This window comes from Kwoniella dendrophila, chromosome 2 (genome assembly GCF_036810415.1).
Source record: "Kwoniella dendrophila CBS 6074 chromosome 2, complete sequence".
Taxonomy (NCBI): Eukaryota; Fungi; Basidiomycota; class Tremellomycetes; order Tremellales; family Cryptococcaceae; genus Kwoniella; species Kwoniella dendrophila.
The window spans coordinates 1,249,548-1,273,626 of record NC_089477.1 but is presented as its reverse complement, the minus strand read 5'-3'; the positions used below and the strand labels follow the sequence as shown (position 1 = coordinate 1,273,626).

At 36.0% G+C, this 24,079-nt stretch overlaps 9 protein-coding genes across 9 annotated transcripts; 4 read left to right on the top strand and 5 right to left on the bottom strand.

Annotated features, from left to right (window-relative positions):
• Window positions 1-1,192: 1,192 nt before the first annotated feature.
• L201_001883 (DNA-binding protein, 42 kDa) lies at window positions 1,193-3,045 on the top strand (the record flags this gene model as incomplete). Its single annotated transcript, XM_066217667.1, has 7 exons — window positions 1,193-1,278; window positions 1,378-1,479; window positions 1,554-1,627; window positions 1,812-2,293; window positions 2,409-2,595; window positions 2,673-2,741; window positions 2,849-3,045. The coding sequence occupies 7 exons, from the start codon at window positions 1,193-1,195 to the stop codon at window positions 3,043-3,045; spliced, it is 1,197 nt and encodes a 398-aa protein (XP_066073764.1).
• A 974-nt stretch (window positions 3,046-4,019) lies between these two features.
• Window positions 4,020-8,130, top strand: L201_001882 (uncharacterized protein; the record flags this gene model as incomplete). Its single annotated transcript, XM_066217666.1, has 7 exons — window positions 4,020-4,307; window positions 4,439-4,566; window positions 4,671-5,663; window positions 5,874-6,905; window positions 7,027-7,249; window positions 7,369-7,723; window positions 7,799-8,130. The coding sequence occupies 7 exons, from the start codon at window positions 4,020-4,022 to the stop codon at window positions 8,128-8,130; spliced, it is 3,351 nt and encodes a 1,116-aa protein (XP_066073763.1).
• A 138-nt stretch (window positions 8,131-8,268) lies between these two features.
• L201_001881 (uncharacterized protein) lies at window positions 8,269-9,353 on the bottom strand (the record flags this gene model as incomplete). Its single annotated transcript, XM_066217665.1, has 3 exons — window positions 8,269-8,783; window positions 8,875-8,945; window positions 9,034-9,353. 3 exons carry the CDS (start codon window positions 9,351-9,353, stop codon window positions 8,269-8,271), a joined length of 906 nt encoding a protein of 301 aa, XP_066073762.1.
• A 925-nt stretch (window positions 9,354-10,278) lies between these two features.
• Window positions 10,279-13,285, top strand: L201_001880 (uncharacterized protein; the record flags this gene model as incomplete). The annotated part of the gene is made up of 7 exons (XM_066217664.1): window positions 10,279-10,557; window positions 10,650-10,978; window positions 11,065-11,173; window positions 11,252-11,624; window positions 11,691-12,468; window positions 12,544-12,817; window positions 12,932-13,285. The coding sequence occupies 7 exons, from the start codon at window positions 10,279-10,281 to the stop codon at window positions 13,283-13,285; spliced, it is 2,496 nt and encodes an 831-aa protein (XP_066073761.1).
• A 608-nt stretch (window positions 13,286-13,893) lies between these two features.
• Window positions 13,894-15,818, top strand: L201_001879 (uncharacterized protein; the record flags this gene model as incomplete). The annotated part of the gene is made up of 12 exons (XM_066217663.1): window positions 13,894-13,950; window positions 14,037-14,209; window positions 14,313-14,385; window positions 14,489-14,558; window positions 14,652-14,691; window positions 14,762-14,787; window positions 14,860-14,971; window positions 15,033-15,066; window positions 15,157-15,263; window positions 15,356-15,483; window positions 15,584-15,693; window positions 15,771-15,818. The coding sequence occupies 12 exons, from the start codon at window positions 13,894-13,896 to the stop codon at window positions 15,816-15,818; spliced, it is 978 nt and encodes a 325-aa protein (XP_066073760.1).
• A 466-nt stretch (window positions 15,819-16,284) lies between these two features.
• Window positions 16,285-18,310, bottom strand: L201_001878 (uncharacterized protein; the record flags this gene model as incomplete). The annotated part of the gene is made up of 14 exons (XM_066217662.1): window positions 16,285-16,335; window positions 16,401-16,510; window positions 16,629-16,733; window positions 16,813-16,844; window positions 16,913-16,952; window positions 17,094-17,131; window positions 17,208-17,310; window positions 17,476-17,501; window positions 17,571-17,610; window positions 17,676-17,745; window positions 17,819-17,891; window positions 17,984-18,089; window positions 18,156-18,195; window positions 18,260-18,310. 14 exons carry the CDS (start codon window positions 18,308-18,310, stop codon window positions 16,285-16,287), a joined length of 885 nt encoding a protein of 294 aa, XP_066073759.1.
• Window positions 18,311-18,787: 477 nt separating this feature from the next.
• L201_001877 (uncharacterized protein) lies at window positions 18,788-20,339 on the bottom strand (the record flags this gene model as incomplete). Its single annotated transcript, XM_066217661.1, has 4 exons — window positions 18,788-19,231; window positions 19,343-19,450; window positions 19,604-19,732; window positions 19,956-20,339. The coding sequence occupies 4 exons, from the start codon at window positions 20,337-20,339 to the stop codon at window positions 18,788-18,790; spliced, it is 1,065 nt and encodes a 354-aa protein (XP_066073758.1).
• A 566-nt stretch (window positions 20,340-20,905) lies between these two features.
• Window positions 20,906-23,362, bottom strand: L201_001876 (uncharacterized protein; the record flags this gene model as incomplete). Its single annotated transcript, XM_066217660.1, has 3 exons — window positions 20,906-20,961; window positions 21,041-22,566; window positions 22,623-23,362. The coding sequence occupies 3 exons, from the start codon at window positions 23,360-23,362 to the stop codon at window positions 20,906-20,908; spliced, it is 2,322 nt and encodes a 773-aa protein (XP_066073757.1).
• A 206-nt stretch (window positions 23,363-23,568) lies between these two features.
• L201_001875 (uncharacterized protein) lies at window positions 23,569-23,893 on the bottom strand (the record flags this gene model as incomplete). Its single annotated transcript, XM_066217659.1, has 2 exons — window positions 23,569-23,589; window positions 23,654-23,893. 2 exons carry the CDS (start codon window positions 23,891-23,893, stop codon window positions 23,569-23,571), a joined length of 261 nt encoding a protein of 86 aa, XP_066073756.1.
• Between the last annotated feature and the right edge of the window lie 186 nt (window positions 23,894-24,079).

Here is a 24,079-nt window from a genome sequence, read left to right as displayed (position 1 = left end):
ACTTTACGTGAATACCTAGATCGATACGTTCCTTATCTATTTCCACCATAGAGTATGGCATGTTCAATTCATGATGGTAAAGCGTTAATTGAGTTGGCTAATCTCAAGATCGGGGACCGATTTCATCAATGTAAGCCTGATCTTATCGAGTTTAACGAGAATGGATTGACGACGTCCTATATCCTCCTACAGAGTACTCCACTTGAAGATAAGCTTGATACCCATAGTCACCTGATAACAGTTGGTCATTCTTCAGCTGTAGAGTAGAAACCTAATAGGAGAAGGTTGTGTGAGGGAAAGAGAGAGTAGTATTCTGTGTATTCCGAGAGGGGGTTGTTACAGTACTCATACGGAAACGCCCGGTAATCGGTTCTCAGATTTAGCGCTTTAGAGGCTTTTTATTTGTAACTTTGGGAAAAGGTGTTTATCACATGATGTAGTGATCTGCCTGTTATATATATGTATATTATGATCACCAATACAGTATATGATTGGTTTATAGTAAGATAAGCGCGACATGCATGAAATGAGCAGGCGACAATTTGCACATAGCTGTGAAGAGTGCACCGATTATTATCCATGTAGAGGCGTATAACCTGTAAATCTCTTATCTCCAAAAGCGTCTAATTTTTAGTCGGGTTACTTCGGGCCCTTTGACGATATAGCCCTCAGCTCATTTGAGCAGACCGTACTAGCTACTTCATTCATGTTCATCATTTGTAGGCTGGTGAACCGACGAACACATCATGATGATCACAGGAATCGTGCACTCTGATGAAGCATCACACTACTACTTATCAAGGTAGACTGAAGCAGGATCTACTGGTACAAGCAGATAGACGATTTTGCAGTAGTGATATAAAATATAATAATATAATTGCGTAGTGTAAACGTGTAAACACACAGGCACAAATGATGATGACAGAAATGCTTGGCTCATAAAGTGTGGTCATCACGTGGCGGAGTTAGCGGACTTTGATCTGAGTTGAGAATTTTGGCTGTACCCGATGGGATATTTTCAGTTTGTGAGATTTCATGACGTACTCGTACAATGGAAGATGGAAGATGGAAGATGCAAAGGTATGCGACCAAAGTTGTACTTATTGAAGCTATAATTAACCTTTGTTATAGAGATATCTGGACCTGTATTACACAAATTTATCATTCTTAATAGATATAGATATATATCAAAATGGCTGAAGCTCAAGTAGATTTGAAAAAAGTTGTACCTGTTGAAGAGGAGAAAAAAGTCGAGGAAAAAGGTTTAAATAATGATATGTGAGTTTTTAGCTAAGCGTATATCTGTTTAATCCTCGATAATTTAGAAAACCATCGATTCAAATTATAATAACTAAATTGAATCATTGAACTATCTAGCCTCACAAAATACACAACAGCTGGTCAAGCTCTTGGAGAAGTATTAAAGAAATTCATTCCATCCATTACATCCGGAAAGAAAGTCTTAGATCTTTGTATCGAGTGAGTTAAATCTGTGGATACGTCGTGTGACTTGGGTAAAAGATTATACTGACCATCAACTTGACCGAAATCAGAGGTGACAAACTCGTCAACGATACTGTTGCCCCTCTTTGGAACAAAGCTAAGAACGGTGTCAAAATCCCAAAAGGTGAGTCTTACGGATTCCAGTAGCACTGATTTGGACAGCCCATGTGAGCTATGGAAGCGATTTAGAACAAGGTGGTAGATATGAGGATAGATTGTTCAAGAGGAGCAGCCAATCTGGGATCACGAATAATCTTCGCTTCTTTAATGCTGACTTTCTACTTGTTTCCTTTGTTCTTTTTCGATAGGTTCCGCTTTCCCAACTTCGATTTCAGTTAACAATGTTGTATCACACGTATCACCATTAGATACTGATGCTGAAATAACTTTAAAAGATGGAGATGTAGTTAAAATTATGCTTGGTATTCAATTAGATGGATATGCAGTTACACATGCTGAAACTGTTGTTCTCGGTTCAAAAGTTGAAGGATTAGCTTCTGATGTAGTTAAAGCTGCTTATGATGCAGCACAAGCAGCAATGAGAACAATTAAAGTTGGAAATAAAAATTGGGATGTTACAGAAGTAGTTGAAAAAGTTTCAAAAGATTATGGTTGTGTTGGTGTAGAAGGAATGTTATCTTGTCAACATGAAAAAAATGTTACAGATGGTAAAAAAAGAATTTTATTAAATCCTACACCTGAATTAAAGAGAGATCATGAATCAATTACTTTTGAAGAAGGTGAAGTTTACGGTGTAGATATTTTAGTCGTTACTGGTTCAAACGGTAAAGTGAGTTTTCCACTCTTGCTGATATAACCCAAATATCAGCAAACCGGCGCGTTACTGCTTTGGTGAAAGTGCTGTACAGCTAATGGCCTGTATCTATGTTCACCCAACTTCATAGGCTAAAGCAGATCCATCAAGAACTTCAATTTACAAAAAAGCCGATATAAACTACCAACTTAAGATGAAAACCTCAAGAGCTGTTTTCTCAGAAATCCAAAAGAAAGCCGGTGCTTTCCCATTCACATTGAGAGCTCTTGATGATGAGAAGAGAGCACGAATGGGTGTACAAGAAGCTGTTGCTCACGGTAAGTAAAATTATATATATTTATGGGTCGAAAGGCTAGCGCTTGTAACTGATAATTCCCTTCTTTGCCATCATCAGGTCTTCTTAAGCCTTACGATATTGTTCAAACTGCTGCTGGTACTTTAGTAGCTGAATTCTTCTTCACCAGTAAGTTTTGATACCATCTTATGACTATGAGCATAAATGTTCACGATAACGTTCCACTCAATGTTTTGATATAAATGTGCTTACCATGACTTTCGAATTTCTTCTAGTCGCCTTACTTCCCGCTGGTCCATTACTATTATCACCTCAACCGGTATGGTACTCAGCTGATAAATTATCAACCGAAAAGAAAATTACAGATGAAGCATTAGCTACTTTAATCACTCAACCACTCCGAGCACCAAAGAAAAAGAACAAGAACAAGGGTGCAAACGGTGAAGCTAAAGCTGAAGAAACCAAAGCTTAATTTGGTTGAGCAAGAGAATGCTAGAAGTTGGATTTTTTTTTGGCTTATAAACAAAAAAAACCATTAAAATAGTAATCATCATCATCACTAAAAAACATTTAAAATGCATTTATTGAACAAATGATATGCGAATTTGCTTTTCTCCCTGAGTGTTTACTCTTTATATAACATAGTGTCCACAACAACTATAGTAGGGATTTTAGACATTCTGAGCTGTCAAATCGTTAAGAGTCGTCTCTTGCCGCCCAATGGTTTAATTGAGAATTCCAATGACTAAGAAGATCATCGAATGCCAAGCAAAAATCCTGCTTCCTAAGTTACCTTGCCAGCACAAGCGAAGGGGAAATCCCTGAACTCATACTACTGTTCGGCTCATTTGCCCTATCCGAACAGACAGGATTCAAAGATATGAGTATGTTGTAAAAAGGTGTTTTATTTGTTGTCTTTTCTATTATCTGATTATTACCTCAGAAATTACGACTGACTTTTCTTCGATTATTCAATACTGATTATTCGATATCTGAGTATTGTAATCATTCTACAAGTGTTATTTTGGACAATTGGTGTTACAGTAAAAGACCATACATTGGTTTGTCGCTCCATGCGGAATATTGTTATATATTAGCTCGTTATCCTCGGTCGTCGGAGCTACTTGATCTCCAAATGCAGATGCAATAAATATACTGTACTTTGATCATCATCTTCATAACTCAAATCTACTTTTATCCCAAAAAGACAAGTAATATATTTTTGAATCTATCCCTCAAAGCAACAGTATTCACCAATAAAATACATCTTTCCCAAATTATCATCGAGCTTTTCAACAAACATTTTCTTGGCGCGAGAGTTTACGAGTAAAGCATAACATAACGGAAGAACCAAACAAACGCGGTCTGGCTGGATAAGATTATATGGGATGGCATTAATTCGCTTGAAACATTCTACATAATAATCATATAATCACAAATAACAGAATGGTCGATTTGACATCATCTCCATCATCATTCATTGAAACGTTATTTGGACAAACATCAACGACAACGTCAACGTCAACGCCAACGTCAACATCAACATCGGGTCCAGCTTCGACTTCGGCTTCAAAATCATCAACGTCCAGTACAGGAGATAAACAGGATATCGATGATGATGATGGCACAAATAACAATAAAGAAAATGGTAAATCAACGACGTCAACTACTTCAACAACAACGTCTACAGCTAGAGGGAAAACAGGCTGTATAACTTGTAGATTGAGAAAAAAGGTGAGCGAGATATTTTATTTTATTCTTGTTTCTTTTCTGATACCATCTGGCATATCAAAGAGATATGATATATGTTGTTATGAACGAACGCAAGAAATGAGCTTACACTATATAATCATTTGTATTACTAGCGTTGCGATGAAGCTAAACCCATATGTGAGACGTGCTCAAGGTTAGGAATCGAATGTATGGGTTATGGAGCTAAAAGACCAAAGTGGTTAAGAGAGAATGATAATGCTAAAAAAGCTAAACAGAATATGTGAGTTAAAAAGTTTTCTTTAACTTACAAGTAAAATTCATAATGTGCAGTTCAACGGAAAGCTCTGATTTCCAAAGGGAATTAATCTAAATTATCATTTATAGCAAAAAAATCGTTTTATCCAAAAGATCAAAAAGAGGTAGACAAGATGATTCTATTACAGAAAATGAAAGATTTATACCTGGTACAAGCAAAAGTACGAATCCTTCGGATTTGGACAAGAATCATTCGTCTTCGATGAACATAATTAGAATAGATAGTAACGACAATGTGGTTGAACAACGTCAAAATCAAAGTGAAACTCAAAATCAAGAACAAAGTCGGAAATCAATACCAGAAATCGAAATACAAACTATGGATATTGATGATGATGATGATGATGATGATGAACAACAGAAACAAGAATCATCCACAAGTACAATAAATAATTTCATGGAGAGTGGTAATAATGGTTCAATTCAAAGGTTGAATCAAACTCGATCATCCTATTCACGTACACAACCTCGAACTCCACATTTCTGGGAATTAGGTTCTACCGTTTCTTCTTCTTCTTCCTCTTCAACAACAAATAATAATAATATCACTAATATCAATATCCATCAAAATATTGATAATAATAATGATAATAATGTTGGATGGAATATATCCACAAATGATTCGAATGCTATCAACAATCAAGGTTTATTCAGTAATGTGAATAATCCCACTATCATCACACAAAATACGTCTCAACCAATCTCATCAATTTCAAACGCCAATGAATATTTCAACTCAGGATCAACAGCTACACATACAACAGCAACAACGACAACGACAACTGAAGATGTGTATCCGGGATTTTTTAATGATCCTTCTATATTCCCACCTCCTCCAGCTATGATGAGTATGTCAACTAATGAAGGATCAGCGGATATAAGTAATAGCGTATCTGCCAATATACCTTTTGTCAATGATTTGACTATGGATACGTTATGGGGAATGTTATTTGGTCCTCAACCGCCACCCGAATTTGTATTAGATCAGAACGGTTCACATGTAAATCCAAACGAATATGGTTTGGTTGGTGATAATAACGAATTTAACAATTTTACAAACATGTCATCATCATCAGCATTTTCAAATACCAACATTTATCAAAATCAAGTTCAGAATCAAAATCAAGCACTCATACAAAATCAGAATTCAAACCAAAATTACATGCAATATTCAAATAATCATGATTTCTCCTCGACATTACCTATAAATCCTACTACCAAAAATTCGACTATAAATGTCAATACGAATTATAACTACTGTAACTCACCTAGACCAAGTACAGGATTATCACCTTTAGGATTAAATGATGAAATAATCAATACATCACCTAATTTGATTTATTTACATCATTACCTAAATGTTGTTTTACCAATTCAATATAGAGTCATGGGAATCTCAATATCAATGGGTGATTTAGTTGCTCCATTAGCATTAAAACGTAATGAAGTTTTAACTTCTGTTTCAAGTTTAGCTGCTTTACATATGGTTGCTTTGAAAACTAAAAAAAGATTAATTCACCCTTCAACTTCTTCCTCTTCCTCTGCTGCTGCTATAATTACCACAGCAAATGATGATAATCAATACAATGAGTATCATCCAAATCAAAATCGTAATCGAAACCGTAATCAAAGTACGAATCAAGGTAGAATAAATATATTCAATGAATTTACAGATTTTTCTCCTCCTTCATTATCAACAAAAAATGCATCATTTTCAAAGTCAAAAGGAAGATCAAGAATGAAGAACGTTGTTGGGAGTGGGACGATATCGACAATGAATAAAAGATATAAATTTGACCAAGAATCTCAACCTGGAAATTTAAACTCGGCTAATATCATAGAAGTCGATCAAAGCGATTTCGATATTGGTAAAAATAATAATACCTCTAGTCGCGTCAATCATTTCAGTGTAGATAATGGGGATAATGATAATGACAACGCTGAAGGTGAAATATCGTCGGAAGAAGAAGAAGACGACGACGAAGAAGCAGAAGGTTTCAATGAATATTCAAATCAACAAGAAGGAGGAGGAGGAGGAGGAGGAGAAGAAGTAAATAATAACGATAAAGATGTTAGAGTAGCCAAAACATCACATCAACAAACGATGGAAAGATTAAGATTCATTTCACCTTCAGATTTAACTGCAGAAGAAATTATAGTTTCAGTTTTATTTGCTGTTTCATATCATTTATTCTGTGGTGGTACATCAAAACACCTAAAAGAAATTCTATTAATTTTACAAAGATGTTTATCAGCTGCTTTATACTCTTCACCTGAATTGAATCCATCAATGAAAAATTCAAAGTGAGTAAAAAGAATATTATTCAATCGATTCTGATTTCTAAACCCCAAGGTTTTCATTTTAGCGGACATTGATCCAAAAAAAAAAAGAAAAGCTGATAAATCAGTATGTTTTCATTATTAGATCAAAACAGATGAACGATAATAATGATAAACCCAGTCCTTGGTCAAGATATCGTATTTTAATCGAACATATGGTTTGGACAGATATTATAGCTTCCGTAACTAGAAATCAAGCTTCAACATTATTACCAATGTATCGAAAAATTTTAGATCATTCACCTTCATCACAACCTAATAAACCTGTTCTATTGATGGATAAAACAATGGGTTGTGATAGTACCACGGTGAGCATTTTGTTCACTTTAATAACAACGAAACAATGAAAAATACATATAACTCAGAATTCTTAAGCTAATTTTAAACTCATTACATTGTTCTTCTCATTTCATTATATACCCAATAGCTACTCGCTTTATGTGAAACAGTAGCTTTATCAGAATGGAAAGATAGAGCAGAAGCTGCAGGATGTTTATCATATAAAGAATTATTAGATAGATCAAAGAATATTGAAAAAATTTTAAGTGAAAGAGCTTGGAGAGAATCACATTTAGATATACCATCAAATGATAATACTCAAAATCACCAGAACGAATATTCATCATATACTTTATCATCCACATCAAATATAACATCAAAATCGAGATCAGCAATAGAAGAAGAACGAAATGATGCAGAATTGAGAAGAACAATGAGTGATGTTTTTCATGGTTCAGTCAAAGTTTTATTGGCTGTTACTATAAATGGACCTTTTCCACGAGGTGAGTGCTAAAAACTGGTGATATAACTTTCTCTTTTAAGTGATAATTTACTAAATTGTTGTAATATTTATATAGTTCCAGAAATAGCATCAGCTGTAGTTGAAACAATGGAAGCATTAAATAGATTAGATATACAACATTCAAATTTACAAATTCATCGAGCTGTAGTTTTACCAATAACAATTGCAGGATGTCATTGTGAAACTTTAAGTCAACAAGATTTTTTTAGAAATTGTTTTGATTGTTTAGGTCCTGAAGCAAAAGCTTTTGGTAATACTGGACCTGCATTAGAATTAATGGAACAAGTCTGGAAAAAACGTAATTCAAATTTAAACAAAAATTCAAAAGTTGATTGGAGACAGACCATGTTTGATTTAGGTTGGGAAAATGGTATACTATTGATTTAAGGATGATGGTTCATTTGTATTATACATAATATTCAAAAGTTGTACTATAATTTATATCTATATATATTATCTATGTTGTCATCTTATGTAAAATATGTAAGAGTACACAGATATTTACATATTTACACACTACTTTCTTCACTGTAGTAATCGTTTTTCACCTAAACGATCTAATTTAACATTTTCATTTGCCCAAGCAACATTTTCAGCAAATTGTTGATTTTTTTTGGATCTATTTTCTATTAATTCATTTATTTCTTTTAAATCTTTACCATATCCTAAAGGTTTACCAAATTGAGTCCAACAAGGAATTACACCTGTAAAATTATCATTTTCTTTACCTTTTGGTATATTAAATTCAGGTTCTTTTGATCCATTAAATCCACCAAATCTTTGTTTACAACTAAAATTTAAAATTTTAAATTTTATTATGGTTGTTCTTTTTATTGAATTATCTTCAGGTTCATTAACTGATGCAATACGATTATATCCTGTAACTGTATTTGTTACAAAACTTAAAACTTTTTTTTTTTCTTCATGATCTTTCCCATCAATTTCATCATTTAAAATCATACCTTGATCTAAATGTATTGTACCACTTCTATAATTCAATGAATGATCATGCGCTGTAGGTGAAAATATTAATCCATCGACTAAATTAAAGAAAAGTTTATGAAACAAATCAATTATAAAAGAAATGTAATACACGACTACGAGTATTATTGAGTAAATTTCACTACTCACTTTTCGTTGTCGTAGCTGTTATTCCATGTTTACCATTTGTTACAGCTTCGACTAAACCTGAATGTTTATGTCTGTTTTTTTAAAAAAAATCAACTGATTTTCTCACTTAAAATCCTTGTCGTATCACAATAATGCGTTAACCCCATAGGACAAACTCACGTATGTAAATAAACAGAATAGTTCTGTAAATCATCTTCATCCCCATATTCATCTTCAGGTATTATAACAGTTATCAAAGGTACATTCATTATAGTTTCTTTTCTTCCTCCTCCTTCATTGTCAATATCACCTGGATGTATAAAAGCTACATGTGCAACAGGATTTTCATAAAATATATCTAAAATTGATTTTATTGAATATGATGCTCTATTCTTATATAATCTTATATCTGATGACGGTTTCATTGTAGTTGTAGTAGTAGTAGTAGTACTTGAAGATGAAGAAGATGATGGATTTGATGATGTTGAATCAACTGTCATGATGATTTTATCCGATATGAATCAATTGGTCAATATGTTATGGTTTACCTTTCTCCCACAATGTACTAATTCTTATAGCCAGAAATTCAGATGATCCCATCTCAATTTAATATTCTCCATTGCATGATCCCAATACTATCCCTTTTACTTCTCTCAAATGTTACGATACAGTCAGTGTATAACACCACTTGTAAATCTGGCTAATTAGGTCTTAGGTAAATGTCCAAGACAATATTAACCGCAATTAACGAGCAACCTGTTGAGCTGTATGTATTACGTAATTGCTCTTAAAAAGAAAAACAGGCGCTTCAGGTCTAAATAGGGTCCGGACTATGAAAGGGAAAAAAAAGAGGCGCGCGGGAAATGATATTATGCTATGGTGAGTAGACTGTAGACAGTAGACGCTGTATGCGCTGTATGCGATATGCGGTATGTCGGCTTAATGCGATCCGGTAATCTAATTACTAAAACTAAGTTTAATTATTATGTCTAAATTTTGATATCAATAATATGATAGATAACAAGATAGCATGATAGCACGATAGTATGAGAGCATGACTAGCAAAACATGCCAGTAGCGCAGTATAAGCAAGGGAATATGAGGAATAATATCTTTGGATAGCATTCCTTGTCATCTGACCTGCATAACGATTCGCTCCATATATACCTTTACTCTTTGGTCAATACATTCACTGGATTCTTATTATTGGCGCCTCGGAATACGTTAATCAAGCTGGACTTGTGACTTGTTGTATATAAAGGAAAAAAGACAAAAACATCATTATCGTCATCCCTTCCACAAATTTCTCTCTCTCGTAAAAATAATTCTTTATCTGATAAACAATCTATGAACTTATTGGTACTACTGCTGTTATTCGTATTATTTTGGTTCCTTCGAGTATCTATCCGTAAATTGTATTTCACTATGACTTCATCTTCTTCTATTTTACCTACTTCAACAAAAGAAATTGAACATCCTCCTCATGGAGCTATACATAATCAAACAAACACATCATCATTCAAAATCTCTAAAGATGATTGGGGATCAAAATCGACATCATTAATTGATGAGAAATATCCTGAACCACCAAAAGATGGTGGAGTTACAGAAGAAATTTTCGGTATAACAGTTAAAGATCCATGGAGATCTTTAGAAGAAATTGATTCTGAATCAGCACAGAAATTTATTCAAGAACAAAATAAGGTATGTCGACCATCTATTCTAATTAAAGAAAATTCGCTAATAAGTATGTCGTTTCGGTTTTTTTTAACATTTATTAACAAAAATGAATACAGTTATCTATACCTGAATTATTAGATCATCCATTAAGAGCAGATCTTGAAAGATCAGTTGAACAAATTTATAATCATTCAAAAATGGATACACCAGAATTACAATTTGATGATTATTATTATTGGAATTATAATAAAGGTAATTGGCCAAGGGATATTTTAGTTAGATCTAAAAATTTAAATAAACATTTTGGTAAAGATCCTTTATCATTGGTAGAAAAAGAAAAACCTGAAATTTTCTTCGACTTAAATCAATTAAAAGATACTTCTATATACGCTCATACATTCAGTCCAAGTGGTAGATTATGGTCTGTTGTTCTACAACAATCCGGGTAAGTCATTTCTCCCTCTCTCTAATAACCAGACAATCGATTTCGCTATGGATTATATCAATTTACACTGTAATTACATTATCTAGGAGTGATTGGCAATCAATCAGAGTCATCGATACTGTAACCAAAGAACCTGTTGAAAAAGATGTAGGCGGTTCAAAATTCACTTTTGGTCTAACTTGGATCGGTGATGAAGTGAGTAAGCTTTTTGGAAGATTTTTAGAGAGAATATCATCATATCTGACGACTCGCGGTGGTTTCATCCATATTTAGGGTTATATCTACAAGCGCGCTATGAATTATGGCACCCAAGAAGGATCATTTGCAGTACCTGATGGAAAATTCGGAATGTTTTACCATAGAATTGGTCAACCGCAATCAACCGATATCGCAGTATTCCCATTCACTGGTGAATTTGATGATTATTTCGTTGGAAAAACATATGTGGTATCTTCAGATCTTTCTTTAGGTTCAATCAGTAGAAATTGGTTAACATTTGATATTTATCGAAATACAAATCCTGAAACTCAATTACTCGTAATTGAATTACCTACTGATTTAAGTAAAGCAGATGGTAAATATATAAAAGAAGCTGTAAAAACAAAAAGAAAATGGATAACAAAAGCTTATACTGGTGAAACTAGATGTGAGTGATATTCAAGTTCTGCTTGTTCTGATTCAGGTGACTAACTCGAACGTTGTTATATGATAGATATTGGGTCTCTAGAATCCGATAAACATTTCTTCTACTCAACTGCCGATGGATATCCAACTGGTCGTATTATCAGCTTTGAAGGCAATAATTGGGATAACATCAAAATCGATGATCGATTACCTACAGAGGAATTCGTTCCGATTAATGAAGAAGGTTATCAATTGCATAATGCTAAAGTAATAGGAAGAAAAGTAATCATGTTAATATATTTAAAACATGCTTGTGCATCGATTGTTTTCGTCAATGGTTTAACAGGTAAAAAAATCGGTGAAACAGATGTTGAAGAAACCAAAGGGGAAATTGAATTATCAAAAGATATCAATATACCTATACCTGAAGAAGAATTTGAATTATCAAAAACATCAAAAGTTATTATACCTGAACATGGATCGATTCAACTTAAAATATCAAACAGATTTGATTCTGATGAATTCTACTTTCAAGTTGATACATGGGTTGCACCTTCTTACACTTTAAAAGGTGAATTAATTAAAAGATCAAACGATTCAACAAATTTAGAAGTTGATATAAGTAATATAAATGAAATAAGTAATTCAACTTTATCAAATGGATTAAATGAAAATTTAGTTTGTTTTCAAACTTTTTATGAATCAATTGATGGTCAAAAAATTCCAATTTTCCTTTGTCATCCACATGATTTAGATTTGACAAAACCGAACCCAACTTTATTACATGCTTACGGTGGTTTCTGTGCACCTTTAACACCTCATTATGATGCTTTTTTCGCATCTTTCATGAGAAATTTAAGAGGAATGTGAGTATTCTTTGTTTACTTTGAACGTGTATCATTTCTTTGAACTCCACTGACTGGTGTGTTTTCAACTTGTAGCGTAGCAATTGCTGGAATAAGAGGTGGTGGTGAATATGGTAAAACATGGCATGACGCCGCCAAAGGAATCAAAAAATCTGTTTCATGGGATGATTTTTCATATGCAGCAAAATATTTGCAATCTTTAGGATTGACAAAACCTGAATTAACAGCTATCTATGGTTCTTCAAATGGTGGTTTAATGGTAACTGCATGTACAAATAGAACACCTGAATTATTCAATACGGTATTTGCTGATGTAGCCATAACTGATTTAATACGATATCATAAATTTGTAAGTACCATGATCCCTTGTTTTTGTGATTGTAGTTGTACCATCTATCCTGCTTTTAAAACTGATGTGAACGGACAAGAGAAGGCTAATTTAATTTCTTTACCACAATCTTAGACCCTCGGTAGAATGTGGTTAGGTGAATATGGATCACCTGAAGATCCAAATGAATTTCCAATATTATTAGATACATCACCTTTACATAATATTGATCAAACAAAATCAAATTATCCTTCAATTTTAGTTACAACAGCAGATCATGATGATCGTGTTGTACCTTCACATTCATTAAAATATTTAGCTGAATTACAAAGTAAATTCCCTTTAAACCAAAATCAAAAACAAAAACAATTAATATTAGGTAAATTATATAAAGATGCTGGACATGAATCTTCAAGTAAAAATTTACAAAATAAAGTTGAAGAAGTTGTAGATAGATTAATATTTACTCTGTTAACTATGAAGCCATAAGATTAAAAGTGAGTGAATACTTGAAAATAAATAGCATATACATACATACATATATATATATATATATATATATATATATACATAGATAGATATGAATGTGAAATTGGCGACGTCAAGGAAAAGCAGTTCAGATAGAGGTATTGCCGTTTCTGCCTATACAGGAATGTTTGATGTATGCACAATAGTAGTAGTGATATGAAAGAGATCTATTAGTATGTACTGCGTTATATTGGATATCACACTTGTACATCAAGACAATTCCGACTATAATGGAGACACCACAACATCTATTCTCATCCCAATTTATCATCTTTGAGCTTCTTCCGGTATTTCGGTGTTCCGGTTTCAATCTTAAATTAGTTTGAAATCAAAAAGGTTCCGAAGCTGTAGATGATATATGATATCAGCTTTCCATCTCAAGTTTCAAGGTTACATATCACAGTTGCGCTCTGAGGTATATATACTGATATATGAATAGTTTGTAAATATGTGTTTCACCATGTCATATAAAGTCCATCTCCAGCATTATTTCGGTCCCACCTTGTTACCTGGATTCAACGCTGAAATTGAAACAGAGGAGATAATACGATAATACTCAAGGAATTACAATGTCTGATCCTAATATAGGCCTGGAAACAAATGATTTATTCTCAGTGAAAGGTAGAGTAAGTTGATTGAATCATCATCATCAGGAGTCTGTATTCATCTCAACGTGATCGCTGCCCTGACAAGATCCTTTTGGAAAAAACAGGTGATAGTGATTACGGGTGGTGGGACAGGATTAGGCCGTATGATGGCTGAAGGATTTTCGATTAATGGTGCTAAAGTATATATAACTGGGAGAAGAGAACAGGTTCTCAATGACACTGTGAAAGAATTGAGTCAAGTAGCTTCCCAAAAAGGAACAGGAGGATCAATACATGCGTGAGTAGAAAGCTTTTCCCGTCTATTTTTGTACTTTCACCCATACATGAGGGAATACCAGGAACCATAATCTCTGATTGACGGGTACTGCACGGCGTTGTAGTATACAAGGCGATGTTTCAACTAAAGACGGTGTAACGAAGATCAGAGATATTCTGAGAGAAAAAGAAACAGTAGTAAGTTTCCTGTATGGTGGTAATCGATGAAAGAATGAAAATTCTGCTTCATTACGAATAATTCGGTACAAGGAGAAGACTTATATGGTATTTCATCTTTTAGGTAGATGTTTTAATTAATAATGCTGGTGCTCAGAAACCTTGGAAAAATCCTATTCAAGATCACAATGATTGTAAGTTTCTCATCATCAGGCTGGAATGGAATGATATGTATAAATCTCTTAAATTCGTACTGATTACTGTACTGACTACGCACTATTGTATAGCTGATGCTGTAGAGAAGCTTGTATGGGAAGGAGTAGATGAGTAAGCAGATAAAAATCCCTCAATTTTTGATATAAGAAAGGCTAATACGGTTTTTTTTTTTTTAAATTAGTGAGGATTGGAATGAAACCAATGCTAGTGAGTTTACAATCTTTAAATAATTTACGTGAGAAGATGTAAGAGAGGTAGTCTAAATATTATGATGATCAGCAAATATCAATGGAGTGTATTTTATGACTGCCGCTTTGGTACCACTGTTACGAAAATCTGAAACTAAGAGCGTTATAATTATTGGATCTGTAGCTGCTTTAGCAAATCAGCGGTAAGTAAATGACCAGAATCTTATTGCATAAAGGTATTTACTGAGATTGCAATTCTTTTAGGCCTGTATCAAGTTTGACTTACGGTGTATCGAAAGTGAATAATGTAGCTTATTCTATGACCGAGGCTAGTGAAGAATGATATATCTTATTTGGTATGACTAATTTTGGTTCTCCATACAGGCAGCAAGTATGTGAAAAATCATCTCATATTGAACGAGGTAGACTTGCGAAACTAATCAAATCCAAAATAGCATTACATTTAGCTGAGATGCTTGCTGGTCGATTATCACCGTGAGACACATTCACATTACGCTTGCATAAAACATTCAACTCATTGAATGATATATTGATTGATTTGAAATCTCTTTGCATCGTTTGCGCAGGTTGAAAATCCGAGTAAACACAATTTTACCAGGTGCATTCCCGAGTGATATAACATCGAAAATAGATGAAAATGGCCATAGGGTATTACATCCTCCAGCTGAGAAAGCAGCTAAAAGATCGCCTTTAGGTGAGTTTTCAACATTACTGGAATTATGAAAGCTCTTGATTGTTTCGTGTACGATTCAAAAAAAAGCTGAACAATGAGAATCAACTTCTGTGTTTATTAGGTAGAGCAGGATATAAGCACGAGATCGTTGGTCCAGCTTTATTACTTGCAAGTCAAGCAGGCGGATTTATGGATAATGCTATCATCACAGTGGATGGAGGAAGATTGATGGTAAGTCAGTGGAATGATGACAATATATATTCTCTGTTCAAGGTGAATAAGATGCTGACGATGAATTCCCATCAAAGAACGCTGGGATAAATGATGGTATACGAATGCCAGAGGATACTTATTGACGGTTTAGTGGATAAAAGGCTTGAAAGGGAAACAGATGGAGACTATAGATCATATAGACGTTTTGATAAAAGAATAAAATAGATAATAACGTGGCTCACTTAGAAACAGATCACACCCAGAAGTAGATCAGTAAGTGAAGAAAGAGGGATTATGCAAAGGAGAACTGCATGAATACCTTCATTGGCATGCTCTGATCCCCTCAATATTGTCTGTAATCCTTCAAAGCGGATGATGCATGCATGAACAGCAATACAAAGAATTTGCAACTTTTCCTATGGTGGTGTGATCTAACTCCGGCGGTGTGATCTCTTTGTAAGAGAGCCACGTTATGTATCTGTTCACAGAGATGCATTTTCCGCTGTATCTTTATTCACAGTACTCGTACTAGATTTACTTTTCCTACATATTCCGATTTCGAATTACAACTAATAAAGCTAATCTAGCTAAATGAATGATAGCAACCCTTTAGATGTATGTATCTTCTGGTAATCTGAGACCATCGTTGATTCCAGCGCCCTAATGTAGTGTGATGTAGTTGTCAGACGATATTCAGCGAAGTAAGTTATCAGGACATCGCTCACCATTAATCTACCTCCATCGACAGTCAAAAGAGCGTTGTTCATATAACCACCTGCTTTACTACTCAATAGAAGAACTGGACCGACAATCTCTTCCGGATGACCTGGTCGGCCTATAATGTGTACAAAAAGCCAAATCATTAATGCCTTGATCCCTTAACGAAGTTCTGCGAAGCTGTACACTGTACACATGCTTTAAGGCCGAAACAAGTTATCGCAATTTTTACTCACCTGCTGTGGATCTCTTAGCAGCCTTTTCAGCAGCTTCACCAAGATTGTATCCATGACCCTCTCCACCAGTATCTGACTTTCCGGTCATTTCAGATGGGAAGATACCTATATTCGAAAGACATGTTCAAGTTCCGAGATTTTATGGAAATATGCTGACTCTCGACAATCCCCAAAAGGTACTTACCAGGACAGATCGTGTTGACCCGGATTTTGAGACTATGTATGGATGTGCATCAGAGATTTAGCTTAAGTATTTTCTCTTCTTTTGGATAAAGAGAACATACGGGTGAAGTCTTCCTGCGAGGAGTTTCCCAAGATGAATAGCTAAATATCACATAAGAGTTATTGTTCATTCTAGATATGTTTCGCATCGTAGTTTTTATTGCACATACCTGCAGCCTGAGGTGCATGATTAAATTAGTATTGTGAAGGACATGATAGATAAGAGAAGGCTGAATGATACACTTACTTTGGTAACACCATATGATACAGTTCCCATAGCTCTAAAGTAGAGGTAAATTGCAGTATGCCATTAGCACTCGGTCACGTAAATTCGCGCCTATATCGGCATCAACTCACCTCTGATTAGCGAGACCAGCAATTGAGGCAATAACAACTACACTTGGGTCGTTATCCGATTTTCGGAGTAAAGGAATAAGAGCGGCAGTGATGAAATAGACACCTAGAATGGACCATTTTAGCATGTGAGGCAATATATTTAATGACAACAAATTGCAGAGCGCGAAAGACATTCACCATTGACATTGACTGTTAAAAATCGGAAATAGGAAAGACGGGTATTATCAGTGATTTGTGGTCGTACTGTGTATATCGGTGAACCACTTACTTGAATTAGAATAGTTGAAGTCATCACTATAGGAAAAAATGTTAATTTCCTATACAGTACATCCTGTGATTTTGCGAGATGTTATCCTAACTCACTCTTCGTGTCCTTCCCATAAAAGGTTGGTGACCTGATCGGCTACAAGCAATCGTAGAGGAATATAAGCATCACGATCTGATTAAAGAAAGTATAAGTCCACTTACGATCATCATGATTAGTAATCTTAGATCTCCAACCAGCCATTACACCAGCACAGTTAATCAACACATCGATCTATAATTACGAAGCTCCACAGTCAGACGTTTTACATAATTATCGGAATGTCGTAGTAGGTGAGATAACATACCTTTGACTCTTTAGCTGAGATAGCATCTGCGATAGCTTTACATCCTTCTTTAGTTGAAACATCACCTTGAATGCTATAAATGTAAAGTTCCCCATCATTATCAAAAAATCAGTATCTGTTCAATCCTTGCACCTGCTGCGATCAACCTTAAGTCCCAATACTTACGTGACTACTTCTCCTTCAATCTCCTTCGCAGCGGCATCAAGGACTTCTTTTCTTCTTCCAGTTATAATTACTTTAGCACCGTTATTTGCGAAACCAGCGGTGAGAGCTATAACAAGATAAATGAAGTCACATTAGCGGTCACTTTCCACAAGACAGCAGATCAAGTATTCACCTTTTCCGATACCTGTTCCACCTCCTGTGACTACAACGGTCTACATTTTTAGTGATCAGTTTACTGTTTGAAGGCGTTAAATGAGATTATTACTGCTTGCTCACTTTTCCTTTAACACCAAAGATATCTTCTATTTTGAATGATGTTGGTGACATTTTATCTTGCTTATGTTAACTTGTATGCTTTATCAAGTACTCGAATCATGTGTGAAAGGCTCTGAATATCTACCATGTCAGGTTATCCAGATACTAGCAACCTCAATCTGTTTATATAGTATTCTCATATACATGCGCGATTTATTGTAAACTCGTCATGTCTACCTACCCACCGGACCAGGTGCCCGGACCCGATATACAAGTTCGGCTATCACCGTATTAGTCTTTCGGCACATTACGGCATCGTTCAATGCTGAGCATCATGATTCTGAAATGGTAAAAGTAGAGCTATCTTGTTTCATGTCTTCGGACATCTATATACATATATACATTGGATGGAGATTGGATATGAGTTCATTTTCACAGGAAATTCCAGCTATAGGACAATATAGTCTCGTCTAGTAATTTACAAACTCGAGAAATCAGGCTCGGTCAACTATTGGTGTCATTTGAGTGATTTTTTGTGATTGAATCAACTTAGCCGCCCAATCTACGTCCTGGACCACCCCAATTTCTACTTTCTCTATCTTCCATATATGTTGGTAATTCACTATCTTCTTCCTCCTCCTCTTCTTCTCGCTCTTCGTTTTCCTCTTCTTGATCTTCAGTTTGATTTCCCGCAGGTGTAGCAGTTGTAGCAGGAATTTGAGGTCTAATTACAGCATCTCTCATTTCTCTTCTTTCTTCATCATCTCTATCAACTAACATCTCAGCTTGATTTTGAGTTTCCCTTTCTTTATCCTCTCTCTCTTTTGCTTCCCTAGCTTCCCTATTTATCCTTTCTCTAATCGCTCGATTTCGTACAGCTTCTCTATCGGCTTCGATATCAGCTAATGCAGTTGCTTTTCTTGCTGCTTCAACTGTAGCACCATATATTTTAGATTGTTTAGATAATTCAACTCGTTCTTGTAACGATTTCAGCTGTATATGGAGTAAGGAAATTATATTATCAGTCATACCCATGCTACATGAGGCTGTTCTAACTCATTACAATAGACGATGGTTGTTCAAGGCGATATGATTATAGCTTACATGTTCTTGTAGTACATCAGCACCAATCTGTAATTCATGCATCTTCTTTATAGTGGCAGAGAACATATAATTCAGAGTAAAGTCTACTGTCTGAGTCCTAAATCCCAGCTATTCAAAGAAATGTTGTTTGAATCAGTTTTTTTAGTTCACATCATTATCTTTTTCCGATACAATCGGACTCCAGAACGAAGAAATAGAAAGATGATTGAGTGAAGGACTACATCGCCAAGAAGAATATAGTATATAAACCCAGGAACTCACTGCAATCAGATAATCATGACCACCTTTTACATCCAAAACTTTATTTTTTATTGTTGAGTTACTTGCTTTTATAGTACGATATTTAGTCTCATTCGATGTTAAGATATTGTTGGAGATTTTCAGCAAGGTCTATATAGTAAAGTTGAAATGATCAGCATGTTATCTTAGCCACTTACACATCATACATTCTCTTCTAACAATATATCATCATCATGTATTCATGGCGACTCTCCTTTTTCTGTTTGACGATTTCCTACTACTCATCGATTCAAGAGGAAATCGATTGCCTTCAACTATACAAGAGGAATGGAATCTGGCTGATTCAGAAGAAAATACTGCTAAAGGGACTCACTTCTACAGCATCAGCACTATTGGCATAATTATTATCTCTTACTATACCTCTATCTAACAATCTCATGAATTTAATTCTGATTTCCCGATCCTCCTTTTCTGTAGGTCTCCAATTTTGATCTTGACTTCTTGATGATGAGTTAGCTAAAGCATTCGCTCTAGCTTGACCAGCTTGTGCTGCGGGCGTTTGTCTTATAGCTGGCGGAGGAGATAATCTTGGTGTATTACTGGATGATGGGTCAGGTGTAGTTGTAGAGGAAAGAGTAGCAGATGGTTCAGTTTGATCTTGTATTTCATCATATGATGGTGGTGGTCTAAATCTAGCTTCTATAGCTGCTAAAGCTGCCGCTCTTCTTTCAACTGGATTATTAGATGTTGATGCCATTTCTCTAAGTCACTTGTTTGATCGAAATATCCAATTGTATGAATGGATAAATATATAACAAATTAGCTGATGTCAATTGGGATAACGCACAATACTCGTGCGTTGTTGGGTGTCGTCAACTTGGTCTTGAAAAGTGGAGGTTCAATAATAAGCTTATCTGTGGCACATAATCTCATTGTTACCTAGGGCTTTCTCATAAGATCTCTTCCGCTCTCCTATTTTGTGCTAAGAAGCGGTAGCGTAGCTTCAGGCTGTCTAGCTGAGTGATCGACATGTATTCATCACTTTCATTTCTGTAGTATATACAATATACAATTTTTTTTTGGGGCAGTTACATATGTACAGGCTACAAATTTGGGAATTGAAGGTAAAGGTACTCCTTCCTCCTTAACTTCTTGATGTTTGATCGTGAATGCAGATAGGCAATGTGGGTTATGATACAGTACAGAAAGAGGATATCTAATGAGAAGCGACTACTTCACAGCAAATGAGGCGACCAAGCATCATTGATTTCTCTGAACTTAAAATCAATAAATCTGGGTAAATTGAGTGACTGAATGTGTCGACTAGTGCTCCCCGTGAGAATGTGCATAATCACTTTCACTGGCAAATGTAATAGCACCTATTATAAAGGTGGGACAATCGTTGTCAGCACATTTGCCGCCTAAGACTTACATCAGAAATCGAGATATCACACTCACTCTCACTCAATCCAGCACCACTAGGTTTTCTCATTAAACCTCTATTGGTAAAAGCGGTTGCGTGACCGCTTGAATAACCTCTTAAATCATCTTGAAGTGGTCTAGATGTATTATGAATAGCTACAGAGGCACTTCTACCCAAATTTGGTTCCGCTGATAAACTACTAAAACTCGAAGGGAATAAAGGTGAGCCTGGACCTCTCTCATATACAGGTAAAGTTGCTGAACCACCTAAAACAGGAGTTTGAATTTGACTCGAAGGTGATCTAGGTATATATTGATTACTGACTGATGTAGGCGATGTACAAATTTGTAATCCAACAAATGATTTTGATCTTCCATTTTTGGTACCAGCGCCAGTGGTTTTAGGTGGAGTAGAAGGCAATTGCCTTAGATGTAGATTCGATGTCATATTATTAGGTGATACACCTAAGATTGGATCGAACTTATCTTTATTTCCAGCTCTCTGCGCCGTAGTGAACTGGCCTTGTATTGGTGGTATACCTTCATTTTCAGTCATTTCGCCGATCATGCCCATATTATTCCCGGGATAATTACCTCCTAATTTACCTAATAAAGCATTCATACCTGCTTCAGCTTGTTCGCCTTCATCTTCTACAATTTCACCAAATGCAGCTGCTAGTGCTTTTTCAGCTTTTGCAGTATCGTTTGGATCAACAGCTTCTAATCCTTCGATCATAACTCGGTTCGAGGAAGGATCATATTCACCTTCATCACCTAAACCTAAACCTCCCCATGATTCTGGGATATCATCTTCACCTCCAGCATTCAACAGATCACCATCGCATCCTAGACATACACCTAATTTTTCCCATAAAGCGACAGATCTAGCTCGTACTGATTGACGGGCGGCGAAAATCCAATCATAATCGGGTGATTCGTTTCTACTGATCTTGGTCAAGTGTTTGAGGAATTCTTCCCAGTTCCAATGATCAGGTTCAATCTCTCTCCAGTTTGACCGAGCAGGTGTTTTAGGGAAAGCAGCTTTAAGCAATTTGAATAGTTTATCGTTCGCGGGATGTTCAACCAATTCAGCGACTTCTTCAGGTCTATCAACGAAAGGCAGTAAGACATCCTCTTCCATTTGGGTATATTCTACTGGTTCTAATGCCACTGGTGGCTTCTCTAATGAGCCAGAGCCAGGTCGAGCAGAATGGCCAGCACTCTTTCGACGTTTCAATTCGGCACCTTTAAATCCACCTTCAGGAATCATGACCGGGGTAGATAATTGACGGGCAAGATCTACAACTTCATCAGGAGAAAAATGTTTGCTTTGCATACCTCTTTCGTGAGCGTCACTGTGGTCATGATAGGATCCGACTCGGTGAAGCGAATTGTTCCTTTCATGCATTGGCGAGCGCACAATTGGCAGTGGCGACATACCACCGAAGGATGAGGCAGCAAAAGATCTTCTGGGTCCTCTGTTGGAAGTTGCAGGAGAGTCACTAGCGGCAGCGAACGAGGTGAATGGAGCAAGAGCAGAGGAGGACTTGGATCTAGCGTGTCTGTGAGACTTGTCAGCTATAAGCGAGAGGGAGAAGAGGTGATCGGGTGTACTCACCTTCTAACGGTAGTATCAGCTGCTGGAGCTTTGACCAAAGTCAATCTGGAAAAGAGATTACCAATGTTTGGCTGTTCATGCTCTAATCTAGCTTCTTTGTCCCAACTAGCGGCGTGCGCGATAATACTTTGTCTTCTACTCAAAGATTTGGTCACTGAACTTGCTCGACTTCTACCACTAACACTTCCAGCATCTGAAGCAGTTGCAGTCGAAGGTAAAGAGATCTTGGCAGGCTGAAGAGGCGAGAAAGTTTGTAGAGGTGACAAAGCTGAGAGCTTGATCGGTCGAGATGGTGATAATGAGCCTTTTATGTGTCGTCCGCCATAAGCGGAAGGGGAAGATGGTTCTTCCGAAGGTAACATATTTTCTTTGTCACCTACTGCTCGGCCCCGAGCTGAAAGATGACTCGAGTCGGTAGCTTGTCGTGATATATCGGGTCGAAGACTTGCTGATCGAGGTGAAGGTACTGGGGGTGTCTGTATATCTGGTACGTTCAGCTGTACATCGTCAGACAAGAACCGTGAGCCAACATGTCGAGTTGTAGAGTCAATTAGTGAGATGGTGGAATGTCGGCGGTGTTGTGATTTAGGTATATTTTCGGTTGTAGAGGAGAGGATCAGAGGAGGGGTGGAGAGGTTGGGCAAGGAGGATGATGTGGTGACAGGCGTTGCCAGGGGGTAATACCGTAGTATAACGTCGATGAGAGCAGAAGATTGCAAGGAAGGGGATGGTATAGACATATCAGTGTCAGCAGTGATTCCGAATCCAACATGAACAATATGAAAATCAGTCAATCGGTGAGTTCAGATAAGAAGGTATTTAGATGATACAGAGAAAGTGTTAAGCGAGGTTTGTGATCTTCGAGATAGCACAGCATGAATGGGGTGATAAGGAGGTACAAAGGATATGACGGGAAATGACACCAAATGCACGAACTGCAGCACGTTTATACAGGTCTTCTTTTCAACTGAATTACTATCAAGCGACAAGTTCCGACCGAACACAGCCGCGAAAGAAAAGAACAAACTCACCTTGGTATTGATTTGACCTTGCTCTTCTTCCTCTACGTCCTCTGCTAAAGCAGAAAGGGAGCTTCTAGATTGTCTACCTGAACCTAAACCTGAAGATTGATAGAATGATTCTTGATCTTGTTCGTGATCGTCTTCTTCTAAAAATGGATTTGAATGTGTTGAAGATATTGATGAAAGTCTATTTCTTGGTTGAGGTGAATCATCCAATGATTTGAATGAGAATGAAGAGAACATTGACATTTTGTATGCGATGCTAAACCTCGTATATATGTATATGGAAATGGGATATGTAAGGATGAGGTCAAATGGATGATAGATTCTTAGAATATCACCTGACAATTCAGATGAAATGGATTACGACAAGGATTGTAGAAGTTATAGAAACAAGATTCAAATTACGTCCGCCGGTTATTTAAAGTAGAAGTA